Raw genomic sequence first — 13,977 nt, 5'->3', positions numbered from 1 at the left:
ACAATATAAACCAACTCAAGTCAATTCTTTTTTATTTCTAATTTTAAAATTTTAAAAATTAGAATAATAATTTTTTTTTTGGTAATAGACCTATTTTTCAACTAATTTACTCTAATTAGCTACATTTAGTTTTCTAGATTTTTTTCGTTTATTATTTGTTATGGCGAAAACAAAAATTATAGTTGCATAGCTTTTACTTTTAGAAACTCAAATAATGAAGCCAAATTAATTTTGGCACAAATTATCCAAACATACATGATAGGTATGGCACACCATTCAATAAATATTTCAAAGTTCACAGAAAATCAAAGCCCCACTAACTTGTTTTTTATGGTGTGGCGGAAGTGGATAACATATTCTCAAATTTTTGTATTATTGATACCGACAGGTGGAGTCTCCGGAGGCAGTGGAGTGTGCGGAAGAGATTGCGGCGGTGGAGGGTGTTGACATGATAATGGTTGGACCGCTGGACCTTAGCGCGGGCATAGGGTGCCTAAGGAACCCAAAGGATGAGAGGGTGATGGAGATGGTGGATCGCGTGGAGAAGAAGGTGTTGGGTGCAGCAAGGAAAGAAGGTGGTGGTCCCTTTTTAGGGAGGTTTGGAACTGCCCTGGATTCACCTGAAGCGTTTAGGGACCGTGGCTATCGCTTGGTTCGGGTGAATTTGGATGTCACTTTGTTCAGGAATGCTTGTATTCAAGATGTCATCAACTTCAAGTCTACAAAGCTATGTTGAAAGGCTTATCTATGATTTTATTTTATTTGTATCTGAAATAATAATATAAGAGAGTCAAGTTTCCTCTAACATTCAACTCTTAGGCTATATTATGAAACATCTACGTACATTCTAAGAGGCTCATTGTGAAAACAGAGTTTCTTGCGCGTTTGTTGCCTTAGAAAGGAGAGGTACATATGTCATCATTTTTCATTTTCCATGTTAAATTACATGCTCATGAATTGAGGATCTTCATCGCGTAAATCTGCCCAAGATTCAGATTTATGTACAACGCATTAAAATCGCTTTGAGAGATTTCAATGTAGCCACTTTATGTCTCTACTGTTTGGATTCTGCATGAAATATTAATCTTATCCCCGATATGCATATCAAGGACGATCCCATAATCATGATCACAGTAAAAGATAACGGTGAACCAATTGAGATAAAAGAAAAAAACTCAAACACACACAAAAATTAGATTTGGGCATGGCAAATTCAGTATTGAGACATGTTAGAAACACCAAAAAGATTAACTCACTAGCGATAACGACTTAATCAAATAGCGTTTTTTTATCTCCTCGTTTTTGTCCTGGATTTTTGACTACATAACAGGCTTCTTTTTGACTAGCTCAATATCAAGAGTTTGGATCTTATTTTATATATGTAGCAAACTATTAGTCAACAGCAAATTTTAGATAGAATTACGATCTATAACAAATTAGTTATTGACCTATTGAATTAAATGTTACCATGAAAAGCCAAAAAACTTTACTATGTATTTATTTGCCACACTAGAGTGGCTTTTCAATTTAATATAAAGTGAAACTCAAATATAATTATATTTGAGAATGAATTCTTTCAATTTTTTAAAATTATTTGGTAAAATATAATCTCTTATCTTACACAGATTAAGTGAGACAAAAAAAATGTGAGAAAAGTTATTGAATGATAAAAAGAAAAGTATACGTTGCCAAGACTTAAGTCTGCCAACTATTACCAACAAGAATAAAAAATAATTAAATATAATTTTTTGTGAGTGATCAATTCTAATTCCACCGACGTTAATATTCCGTCTCTGAGTGAAGATGACACACTATTTGTGGACACGGTAATTTGTGTGTTAGTAATATATTTGGTTATGTCTATTTGCAACTTGTTTTTTATGTTATTATTGTTGAGCTAGTAACAATGATACACTTTATTAGAAGGATTGTGATTTCGTTTGTTTAATTAGAATTGGTGTAGATTTTCTTTCTTTCAATTATGCTAAAATGATGCTACATTTTCTACATTTGATTTGTTCTATCACTACGGCAGAGGCGGACGATAGCTGCGACAAAATAGTGGCATTGGCCATAACCGCTGCTCATTCGAAGGATAGCGGCGCAGGTGAGTGGCGGTCTTTTCCTGGCTTGGGCAATTTATCTGGTTGGAATACGTACGGCGGGAGAGCTTGCCCCACGTGTAATTTGGACGCCGAGACTAGGCGACTCACCTTCAGTCAGAAATGGTGTTATATGGGTCATCGTCGCTTCTTGAATCGCGATCACAGATATAGACAATACCGGATTAGATTTGATGGTAAAGTAGAGGATAGATCCCCACCTACCAAATTGACTGGCAGGGATATCCTGAGACAATTGGAGGGTGTGCCCGTCTCACAGGGCAAGGTGCAAGCGGTGGGGGGTAAAAGAAGACGCGGACATCAGACCGTGCTGCAAGACGAGTCACCCTGGAAGAAGAGGAGTGTATTCTTTGATTTGCCATAATGGGAGAACAACGAATTACGTCACAACCTTGACGTCATGTACATAGAGAAGAATGTGTGCGACAACATTGTATTCACCATGTTGAACGAGAGCGGTAAATCCAAAGACCACCTAAAAGCTCGTAAAGATCTCCAGTTGATGGGAATCAGGCATGATATGTGGCCACTTGAAGGTGGAAAGTATCCCGCTGCAGTCTTTACCATGTCGAACCCACAGAAGGATGTCTTTCTTAGGACCATCAAGAATGTGGTCTTTCCAGACGGGTACTCTAGCAACATCTCTCGCTGTGTTGACTTAAAACAGCGCAAGTTATTTGGTTTGAAGAGTCATGACTGCCATGTTCTAATGGAACATCTGTTGCCAGTTGCGTCAAAACACGTATTGCCCACCCCAGTGTCCGCCGTCTTGGGCTGATTTATCAGCCTTCTTCCGACTAATATGTAGTAAATCCATAGATCCTCAACAACTTCCTCTCCTTCAGGATCGTGTGGTCCATACTCTGTGCCACATGGAGATGATATTTCCACCTTCCTTCTTCACAGTTATGGTTCATCTAACAGTGCATTTGGTCGAGGAGATACGTCTCGGTGGCCCAGTGCACTACCGGTGGATGTACCCAATCGAGAGGTAAAGATCTACTTAGGCTTTCTCGGCCTGTTTTAGTAGGATATCTGTCACCTAGTAATTTATGTTATGTTCTCGAAGGTACCTATGTCGTCTCAAGCAGTACGTGCGTAATAGGGCACAACCGGAAGGATCGATTGCAGAGGGCTACCTATCCAAGGAGATTCTCACATTCTGTTCAAGATACCTAGATAACGTGGAGACTAGGATCAACCGACCGACACGCGTTGACGACCGTCCGAGCGATGCTCCACCGAGCGAGATTGCCAACATGTTCCCAGAGGTTGGAAAGACAGTCGGGGCAGCTTCATTTTTCACACTAAGTCCAACCGAAAAGCTTCAAGCACATCGTCATGTACTGGTTAACTGCATTGCTGTAGAGAAATTCTTGGAGTACGTATAGAGCTTGGGTTCTAAAATTATACAATGAGCCAATTTGATATTGATGGTACTGAACTTGAAGTATCTTTTTGTGTGCACAGTGAGTACAGAGTCATCACAAAGAGAAAACTGCGAAGTAAAACAAGGTCCCAGTCTCACATAGATAGTGTTGTGCACAGAGGATTTTTGAACTGGCTCAGGCATGAGGTAATCTCTAAAATCCAAGGATCCTACTACCCTTTGGTGCTTTCTTGGCTCTAATATTTCAATGCCAGGTCCCATTTGGAAGCACCAATCATTCGAACGAGTTGCAATGGCTCGCCTGCGGTCCAATTGCTCAGGCCAAACGCTATCAGGTGTACAACGTCAATGGATTTAAATTTAGGACCATGTCAAGGGAGGAAGGGATGAAAACATAGAATAGCGGGGTTTATGTCACTTCGGATACTAGAAGTTATGCAAGTAAACGGGATGCCAATGTTGCTGTTGGCGGTGTCTCGTATTACGGGAGATTAGTAGACATCATCGAGCTTAACTACAGTGGTCAATTCACTGTAGTCTTGTTCAAGTGTCTTTGGACAGATACCACGTCGGGGAGAGGCATCCGACAAGACGTTTTGGGCCACACCTGTGTCAATTTTGCCATGCCGATTCACACCGGTGAACATGAAGACGATGAGCCGTACATCTTGGCATCTGAGGCGCGTCTTGTGTTCTACGTGGAGGATGAGGTGGAGAGCGGATGGAGTGTAGTAGTCCATGTGAAGCCAAGAGATTTGTTTGACATGGGCGAAGATTATGAACACTGTGAGGTCGACCTTCATCCACAGTCTTGTATGACTAGCTTGCCTGAATTTGATGTCGAAGGCCTGCGGTTGACAAGAGACGGCGATTTAGAGGAGACCATTACCGACGGGGTTGAAGATTGTGATGAGGCAGCCGATTCCTAAAATACTGAGTTGTATTTAGTGGAGTGAATTTTAGTCATATCATTAGACAGTATATCATTAGACAGTAGGTTGAATGGAATGAGTTTTCTTATATTCTTTAAAATTTATCCTTTTATATAAAATTCTCTTATCTAATTGGGTCTTCACAATATTTAAAATTTATACTGTCCTTGGACATTCTTTACATCTCCGTTGACTTTCAGGGAAATTGGAGAGCAGAGACTTCTTTCTCATTTCCAGAAGCCGTTGATTTGCAGAGAAGATGATAGATGCGTCTCCTTTCTCTTCATTGGAGGACGCAATCTCATTTGCAAGGCAGTTGTGGTTCAAAGAGTCCCGTATACAATCATGGTTGGATGCCTTCTCTGGACACAGTCACCTCTTTCGAGCCATTCGTTATGCCCCGGGATCAATGATGAGGGTTTGTTTGCCGCTGCCCGATTTAATTTTGTAAATCCTTTTCTTATTCGTGAATGAAACCCATATTCACATGGTTATGTTTAAATTTTAGGAAATGCTTCATTGGGACCGAAAGTACCGGGCTAAATTTGGGTTTGAGTTTATAACAAGTACGGAAACATGGTTATCACAGGAAATACTTGACGAGGTGAAGGTAAAATAGTTTATATTTTCCTTGCTATTTATCTAAAGTATATAAAACTGAACCTTGATATTTGCTTTCTAGAGTTAATAAATTTGAGTCATTAAGGCGAATCACCTTTGAGGCTGGGTAGTTTAATTGTATTTTGTATAGCAAGATTAACTTGATGAGATATGTTTGCTAGAAGATAATAGCATATAATAGAGAGTTTATAGTTGTACTCAATCATATAATATAGACCCTCTTGCAAAAAGTTTTAGAAGGGTTGTGTTAACTATAAGGAGAAGTATTAGAAGGATATTTAGGAAGGTATATCCGTATGCATAACAGAATTAGTATGTTGCAACAAGAAGGGCATTCTCTTCTGGATAAAATCTATAAGTTGTGAAAGTAATGGGATCGAACAAGAATAAATGTAGGGGATGAAATGTGGAGGAAGAAAAGATTTGCTCGAGGAGGAAACCTGGCACAACCAGCAGCCCTTTAGCTGCTCTAATGCAACAGTGCTGGCATGCAGATTGGAGCAGATTGAATGTAGCTGTTACATATTCATATATGATATGATGACATATGGAAGAGAAGTGGTGGCTTGCAGCAGCATGTAGTGATCTGGCAGTAAGGGGCTGCAATTTTAGTGGCAATGAGGCAATTCTTTCCTGCATTGGTTCAGTAGTACAGGGTTGAGGTGCTGCAGTACCTGGGGGAAGGTTGCTCTTGACGTTAGTTTGTGGCACTAGAATGGGAACTGGAGATTGGGATGTTTACTGATTGAGCTGTTGGTTTTTGTGATCTTTGAGCTATGTGCTGCATTTCTTTTCTGAACTTTCTTCAATTGGTATGGCTATGTTTTGGAACATGCAGCTAAGCATGAGATTAAGGCTATTTTTTGAAATGATTAAAGTTTTCCTTTTCTTTATCGTTTTACTTATTCTGGATTTGTTGCATTGTGAATATATGGTTTTGTTGTTTTGGGGTTCTGGTTGAAAAGCTCCCGCAAGGCAACATTATTGCACTATAGGCGGGCAGCACACTGTATGTGTATATGCATAAAGGGCATGGGACAGATGGTTATCTCAGGTTCTTGCAAAAAGTTTTTCTACATTATCTTGGTGGTGTGTTGTGTAGGTACGCTATGAAAATACTCTTGTTGTTGAACTGGATATTGCAGCACGAGAGGAATTCAAACTCATAGAACATGGACTCGAACGACTATGGGAACGTAAGATGATCAACTTTTTAGTAGTTTAATTAGTATGATTATGTTCATACACTGATTCTGGATATTCTGTGCTTATATTTGGCTATGATGTACCTCTCAGGGTTAGCTCGATCCCAGATTCAGGAGGCATCGGTAGAAACGGGGGAGGTGGTTCCGGATTCAGTGGAGAAAGAGGCTGTTGTCTCCTCTGATAACTCTGAAGAGGCTGATTCTGCTGGACAAAAGGGTTCGATGCTGTCATATGACCTCAATAAAACGCCGGATGAGAATGAATATCCGTATAGTGGAATGTCTCATGATAAGAAGAATGCTTGGAACCTATCTATGTGGGCGACACGATACCTGAACCCTTGAGGATATTGCAATAGTATAATTGAAAATTTTGGTTTCAAATTTATAGGATGCCGAAAACTTGTGTTTTGAAGTTGTCGTGACTTTATAACGCTTCATATTATTTTTAGGGATTGTTAGTATGCTGCATTGAAGACCATTAGTCTACTATTTTAACTATTTCTGCATTTTTTTATTTTGACTACTCCAAGATGCTGATTAATATAAAGTTTTTTGGGACAAATTCAGTTTCATTGTTGTTGGCAATGAAAATATGCCAAATGATCAACAAGCCCAATTTGATTTTCCAGGCATTGCAGAATATCTTTGCTGCACGTGTATCATTCAAGATACACAAAAAAATAAAGGTTTCAATTGCCATGAAATTGTCACTATTTCAATTTCACGGTGTTGAATGCTTATGTTTAAGTGCAAAGTCCTTGCAAACAATTAAATGGGAATAATAACTAGTGAAAAATTTAAGTTCAAATCTTGTTAAATGCTACAAATGCTACAGTATGAGTAAATAGAAAGTATGGCAAATCCTTTGCAAAATAGAAAGATAAGAACCAGCTGCACCATGAACTGCGGCAAAATTGGGAAAAGTTTCTCCTCCACTGAAATATCATAACCATAGTGAAGATAGATGTGATAGAAATGGATGGGAAGAAATTTGGATCAAGAACCAGGATAATAGGGATGTTGTAAATTATGGGATAGATCCTGAAATGGACAATAAGTCCATAGTAAAATATATTATTTTAGCATTAAATACAAAAATTTTATCACTGTTAATATATATAACAATCAAAATTTATTTATTTACCCAATTTCAAAAAAACCCAGCTACTGCGTCCTACCCCTTCTCCTCACTCCTTATACACATTAAAACCCACAAAGCCCTAGCTCACTATTCTGCTCTGTCTTTGTTGTCGACGAAGAGTACTGCTCATCCGCATCCTTGATTTTCAGGTTTCAGAACCTCCCGGTCACCTCGCTCTCTCTATCATTTCAAGTTCCAGAACCTGCCACCCTCTCTATCCCGGTAACCACCCCAATTTCTTTCAAATACATTTGTGATGTTCTAATGTTATTGCTTCTTGCTATCTGTCAATACTTGTTGGGAAACAAGTGGTGTGTTTACTTTCACAATTTAGGATGAGAGGTGGAGTATAGGTTTATTACTACTACTGTAATTATCTTGCTTCTCATGTACCCATGAAGATTCTGACTTTAATATGTTTTGATGAACTTGGATGCATCATAAGCTTGCATTTATGCCGTCTACAACTTGATTTATCATATATGCCATTTTTTTCAACTCAGGATATGCTTGGGAGTTTAATGTAATTAGGAAAAAATGATGAAGGGTAGAGATTTTGGGAATTAAGAACTCCCAGTTATAGGTTGAAAATTTGTTATTAACCAATTATTATATACACAATAAAATTGGAATAGTTACTTGGTTAGCAAATAAGCGTGTTATGTGTTGTAACTTCTCCCCTGTTTACACGTTACCATTGGTACACATTATTAAAAGTTATTTGTGTTTGGACTTTGGTAATGAACAAATCAAAAATAGAGTCATGGGTGAAACATTATTTTATTTTTTATATAATCAAAGTATGCTTGTTTTTTTTATTTTTCTTTTTTTAATAAAATGGCACATTTGTAAATAAGGTTGCTTAGTGAAGAAGAATGGATTTCGGCAGTTCCAAAAGAGTGAGTACTATTGTTTTAGTGGTATGATATAATGCTACACGACAATAAGATTAGAAAATTTGGTCCATATATACTAGAGTTTTAATGATTAATTAGGTCATACAGGGACATTTTTTCTATTAGATTTTGTTATTTAACTTTTCAAGATTTAGCTATTTCAGATAAGCAAATATTTGTAACTTATATATAGGTCAGACAAATTATGCTTATATAGAGATCTATGCTGGTGGATTTCTTAGTCAGGACTTTGTAGTATTTTTAATAGTCCAATTTTAGTGCATTTGTATTGTGCTTGTAAATGCATTTAGATAACTGTGTCAAAAATTTAGTTTTTCACATTGCTAATTATTCTGACGTGCCGGGCAATATTGTTCAAATGCATCTTTTAAATTCTTGTAGCAAATCATTACTATTGACTACTATAAACCCAGATTATGAAACATGTATATACCTTCTGCTCCAGTGATTTTTTCTGTTATAATTGTTGATGAATGCTGTTCGAACTCGATCATGGTTACACAAAAATTATTTTAATTGGATATTAATTTGACTTGATTTTATCCTGTCCACTGGTGTTATGGCATTTAGATGGCTAGGAAAGGTCGGTACACGAAAAAGCCAAAATCAGGACCAGGATGTCAGCAACCTCTAACCGCTCCACCTTCGGGCTCAGGTTCCCACCAGGCTGACTCTCAAGTCCTCCCCGCTGGTGGTGACGGCATCCCTCCAACTTCCCGCCCATTTCGTCCGCCGCGCAGTGAACCTAGGCCTGCTACACAAATGAGCGCAAATAGCGTTCACAACTCGGAGCTAGGCCAGGAGACCCTTTTGGAGGCTAATGCTCCAGAGGTAGAATCTCGTGATCATGAAGATGACGACCACTCTAGTGCTTCTGGAGCTCAGAGTCGTAAAAGGCGCAAGACTACAGAATTTTGGACAGTTAAGATAATCGGTAACGTATTTTATAATTTTTCTATGATCGATTTGAGCTATGTTAAATAATTTTTTTCGTGCATACTTTCAACAACGGATGCACACATAAGGATTTATATTTTGCTTATAGATTCTGACGGCACAGTCAAGCCGGCAAGATTAAGCGTGAGGGAGGCTATGGAACGGCCTAATGGGAGAAGGATCGTGCTGAGATTCAACAACGAAATGCAGCCAATTGGAGACGAGGCTGGACTGCTAAGTGGGGTGCTTGGTCTGCTTGGATCTGACTACGCAAAATTTCCTATCGGTAAGGAAAGTTGGCACAAGGTTACCACTAAAAACAAGGTGTATAACGAATGTGTGAAGGTAAAGATTTAAATCCCCTTTGTAACAAATTTGCTTATTGTTCAATTATTGACAAATTGTATTATGAAATATATGTGCAGTAAATTTTTCAAATCTGCTTCAATTTAAATCCCCTTTGTAACGATTTAAAACCCCTTTGTAACAAATTTATTTTATTAACAAATCTACTTATTGTTCATTTATATGTGCAGCAAATTTTTCATTTTGACGAAGATAGTGAAGGTAGTATCAAGAAATATATTTTGCAAAGTATGGGAAGGTCTTGGAAGGAAACAAGGCTGAGGTTGTATAATGCCTTCTACGAGCCAACATTTACATTTGAGCAGAATATCGAGCACCGTCCGCCAGGAATTGATCGAGAGCACTGGAGAGAGTTTCTAGAATATCGCGCCAAACCTGAGACGAAGGTAATCCAGTATACCATTGGTAGAATGTGCTATATTTTATGTAGCATTAAGTGCTATTAAATCAGTATCTAATTGTGACTTTAATTTGGCATTTATGGACCGATAAGAGAAATGCAAGAAGAACGCGACTAATCGATCAAAACAAGTATATACCCACACTGGCGGTTCAAAAAGCTTCGCACGGCGGATGGAAGAAGAGGTACTCCACTTGTTATTCACTGTTTGGACTATCTATATGACTTCAGTTTTCTTGATTGTGTGGAATACGGTAATGACGTAAATGTTGTTGTTACAGTCTGAAGAACAAGGAAGAAGAATTGGTAGAGAAGAGCTATGGATAAAAGTGCACAAGAAAAATGATGGCTCCTATATGAATGAGGAAGCAAGGGCAATTGGTGTAAGTACTACTTCTCATAAATTTTCGGTAAAATTATGTTTTCAAATACGTTAATAGTTTAGTTCTCTATTATATTTTGTTCTGTTTTTCTTTGCTGAATGGTTTGGACTTGGGTTAGAAACAGCAAGAAGGTATTGAAAGATGAGTTTCTATCAATCCTAATTCAAAATGGACCCACGGAAAATTTTTTTTCCAAAACTGGTTTCTTTTATTAAGTTTGCTATTTTACCTCAGTTATTTCTAGAGAGTTTAAACTTCTATGTAATTTAGAGACAGCTAGGTTTAAATTGAAATAAATCAATTTAAATTATTCCTTATTTCTTTTTATAGTGTTAGCAACATCCTATGTGACGTGCGTTATTTTAGTTGTTTTACATAAATTACTTTTGAACCATATATCTTTCTCTCATATTTGACTGAGTTTTTATTGACATAGACCGGTAAATGCTATGATTGTATTTGCTAATTTGTGTCTGTAGGAAAGAATTGAGGAGATTGAGCAACAGGATGAATCTTCTAGAGTGTTGTCTCAAAATGACTCCATTGCTCAGGTTTTTGGTAAAGAGAAACCGGGTAGAGTACATGGTGTGGGTTTCGGTCCGACTCCTACCCAACTCTTTGGTTCGAATTCACGTGCGCCAGGCAACAGAGTCGAAGAAGAGGAGACCCAGAGGAAGTTGTGTGCACTGGAGGCAGAATTGGAAAGCGAGAAGTTGAAGAGGAAGGCGATGGAAGACGAGGCAGCAGCAGATAAGAAAAAGATGCAGGCGATGGAGAGAGCTCTGATTTATCTTTTTCAAAGGCAGGGTGAGGAGTTGCCGGGAGACATCGCTGTAGGGATGAGTTCCGTCGAATGAAAGAGTGAACAATAATAGTAGGATTAGATAGTGTTTGGATCGAATCAAGTATTTTTTTTCTTTAAATTAGACTATGCAACTCTTTGCAAGAGATTTGTACTCTTCATATTTTTATGAAAATATTATTTTGGCTTGCAGATAATTTATTTATTTTTTGTACAATTTTACATTCTAAAATCTAAAATATATTAACACTTAAGATTTTACAAAAATCTAAAAAGCCACAAAAAGAAAACAAAATAGTTCTGATATTAAAAATTACACGATTTTTTTAATAAAAATTCTATTTTCCTGTTTTTTAATTATTCTTAATTTTGCGGCGGTTTAGAACAGCCGGAAAATCGAACAAAGTAATTGGAAAATTTGCATAGATTGCGGCGGTTACAAACCGCCAGAGAATGTTTCGGAAAAACTGGACCGTTTTGTGGCGGCTCTAAAAACGCCGCAAAACAAGCGGCATCAAGCAAAGATCAAACTGAATTGTGGCGGTTTTGGAACCGCCGGTGAACATGCCAGTAATTGTGTCACCCTCGTTTAGCGGCGGTTTTTTGAACGAACGCCGCGAAATACTGATTTGGCGGCGGTTATGCCAGCGGTTATTAAAAACCGACGCCGAATATAACCCCCGCGCCCATAACCGTGGCAGTTGGGAGAGCCGCCGGTCTTTGATTTTGCGGCGGTTTAAAACCGCCGCTAATCATTTTAAAAAACGCCGCTATGCTCCGCCTCTGCTGTAGTGTATTATTCTTTTGTTCACCATGTTCAGCTAATGTTTGCAGCTTTGATTAATTTTTTTTTAGGATATGATCATGGATAGTGATGTTTTATATCAGTTTAGTTTTGGTTGTTTATTAGTAGGTATTATAAAATGATAAGTGGTTGTTGGTAGTGTTTTTATGCGTGTGAATGGTGGATGATTATCTTATTTTGTGATATGTACTCGGTTATCGATTCCAGGAAAAAGAATCTGTAGACGTTATTCAATTAGAGGATAATGCTACGGTAATCAATCATGAGGTGTGAAACATAATTTATTCTTGTCACAAAATTAGCGAGATATTGAAAATTAATTAGTTTAGTATTTTTTGTGTTGAATGATATTTTTTCTGAATAGATTTGCAGTTGTCGGATCACACTGGAATTTCAATAGAGGAAATCCCGTACGAAGGATTAAGATTTATTTGTTGCAGAGGCACAAGAGTTCTATTGTAATTATGCAAAGAAAGTTGGGTTTGTGACTAGGATTAAGAATACCAACTTTGACAAGACCAGGAAGGAATCAAAGATATACCCATTAACCAATTGATACACTGTAGTCGTGAAGGTTATCGGGAGTCTCGAGTGAAGGTAGCAACTTGGGTAAAGAGAATAACAATAGCCGAATGCAAAGCAAGGATGTACGTGATGTTTGATAGGCAGAAGGATAATTGGATGGTGTCCAAATTAGAATTGAAGCACACACACCCATGTTCTGCCAAGCAAGCTGTGCATTACAGAACTAAATTTGAGGCGGCACTAGGTTGCGGCGTCGGGTTGAATGCCGGACGACTGGATACATCTTCAAGATACCTTTGAAGACGACATGCAACAGCGACGGCGGCGCTTGGGCGACTGTGGGAGCGTACTCGTGAGTGGCGCTTTTTTGGGCTTCCGGCGGCGTTGACTTTCGTTGATGGCGACGACCGGCGGAGACGGCAGGGTTGATGGGTATGCGCCGCTGGAAAAGGATATGGGAGTTGGGGGAGTGTGTCCACGGTAACAAAAAAAGATATAGGATGAATTAGGGTTAGTGTGGTAAACTAGTGAAATTAGGATTAATTTGGGTTAATTAATTAGGGATGTGGCTTTTGGAATTAATTGGGCTTGGAATCCAACCCAATTAAAGTTGGGAGATGTTGACAGAAATGCTGTTGGTAACGTAACGGGATTGATAGTAAAATATCAAATTGTACCAAACAATTGAACAAAAAAAAAAAATCCACTTACTTTCATTGTATTTATGTGAAGTTAATAGTTGAGAATTATTAAATAATAATTTAATTAAATCCGTCAAATCATCTAATGATTCTCAACTATATCAATTTTTTCACATAAAGACATAATCCACATACTAGTTTTTAATATAATTATCATTAGTTTTAAAACAAAGCACTTTAACGTTATTTTTATTAAATATCTTACTAATTTTTTTATAACAACATATTTTGTTTTAATTTTTTTTATGTTACGTGGAGATTTTGAACCTTTAAAAATATCTGTTGAAAAAAACCCTAAAAAATATCTACTCCAAAACTAAAACTGATATATTGGTCTTCTATTTTGATCTATCCAAAACTATTTGTGTATGAGAGTTTATTTTTTAATAAAAAGTAAAAAAAATGTGTGTTGACTTTAAATAGACCTAATTTCTCATTATGATTAAACGATTCTATATAAAAGTTTGTATGTTTTGTATGCTGTTTACCAAGATATATATTGCTGATGATATAATAAGCATAATAATAAGAAGACAAGAAAATTCAATAAAAGGGTTAACAAGTTAACCAAAGGTGTCTCAAAAGACCCCTAGATTGATGAGGAATAGTAAGGTTTTTTTTTTTTCGTATTTATCAGAGTATGATAACTTTTTTTTCTTGGTTGGCTTTATTTATAGATATTTCAATTGGTGGAATGACAGACTCAAAACGTTAATATTTTCAACCA

At 37.5% G+C, this 13,977-nt stretch overlaps 2 protein-coding genes across 2 annotated transcripts in view; both read left to right on the top strand.

The window, feature by feature from the left end:
- LOC107605409 (2-keto-3-deoxy-L-rhamnonate aldolase) overlaps positions 1–1,030 on the top strand; it is a 2,632-nt gene extending 1,602 nt beyond the window's left edge. Inside the window, exon 2 of the mRNA XM_016307288.2 lies at positions 389–1,030. Within this exon, the coding sequence (XP_016162774.1) occupies positions 389–736 (348 nt within the window). The 3' untranslated portion in view covers positions 737–1,030. The remainder of the gene's footprint in view (positions 1–388) is intronic.
- Positions 4,702–11,406, top strand: LOC107648514. Its single transcript, XM_021105846.1, has 7 exons — positions 4,702–4,863; positions 4,954–5,055; positions 8,903–9,266; positions 9,378–9,613; positions 9,805–10,219; positions 10,316–10,417; positions 10,897–11,406. Exons 1-5 carry the CDS (start codon positions 4,705–4,707, stop codon positions 10,078–10,080), a joined length of 1,137 nt encoding a protein of 378 aa, XP_020961505.1. The 5' UTR covers positions 4,702–4,704; the 3' UTR covers positions 10,081–10,219; positions 10,316–10,417; positions 10,897–11,406.

Source organism: Arachis ipaensis, chromosome B06 (genome assembly GCF_000816755.2).
Source record: "Arachis ipaensis cultivar K30076 chromosome B06, Araip1.1, whole genome shotgun sequence".
Lineage (NCBI taxonomy): Eukaryota > Viridiplantae > Streptophyta > Magnoliopsida > Fabales > Fabaceae > Arachis > Arachis ipaensis.
The sequence above is the reverse complement of the archived record's forward strand: the minus strand, read 5'-3'. Positions and strand labels throughout refer to the sequence as shown.

Coding starts and splice junctions, on each gene's coding strand:
- LOC107648514 (XM_021105846.1), top strand. CDS start 4,705: ATGATAGATGCGTCTCCTTTCTCTTCATTGGAGGACGCAATCTCATTT. Junction 4,864..4,953: donor CCCCGGGATCAATGATGAGG/GTTTGTTTGCCG, acceptor TTTAAATTTTAG/GAAATGCTTCATTGGGACCG. Junction 5,056..8,902: donor AAATACTTGACGAGGTGAAG/GTAAAATAGTTT, acceptor TATGGCATTTAG/ATGGCTAGGAAAGGTCGGTA.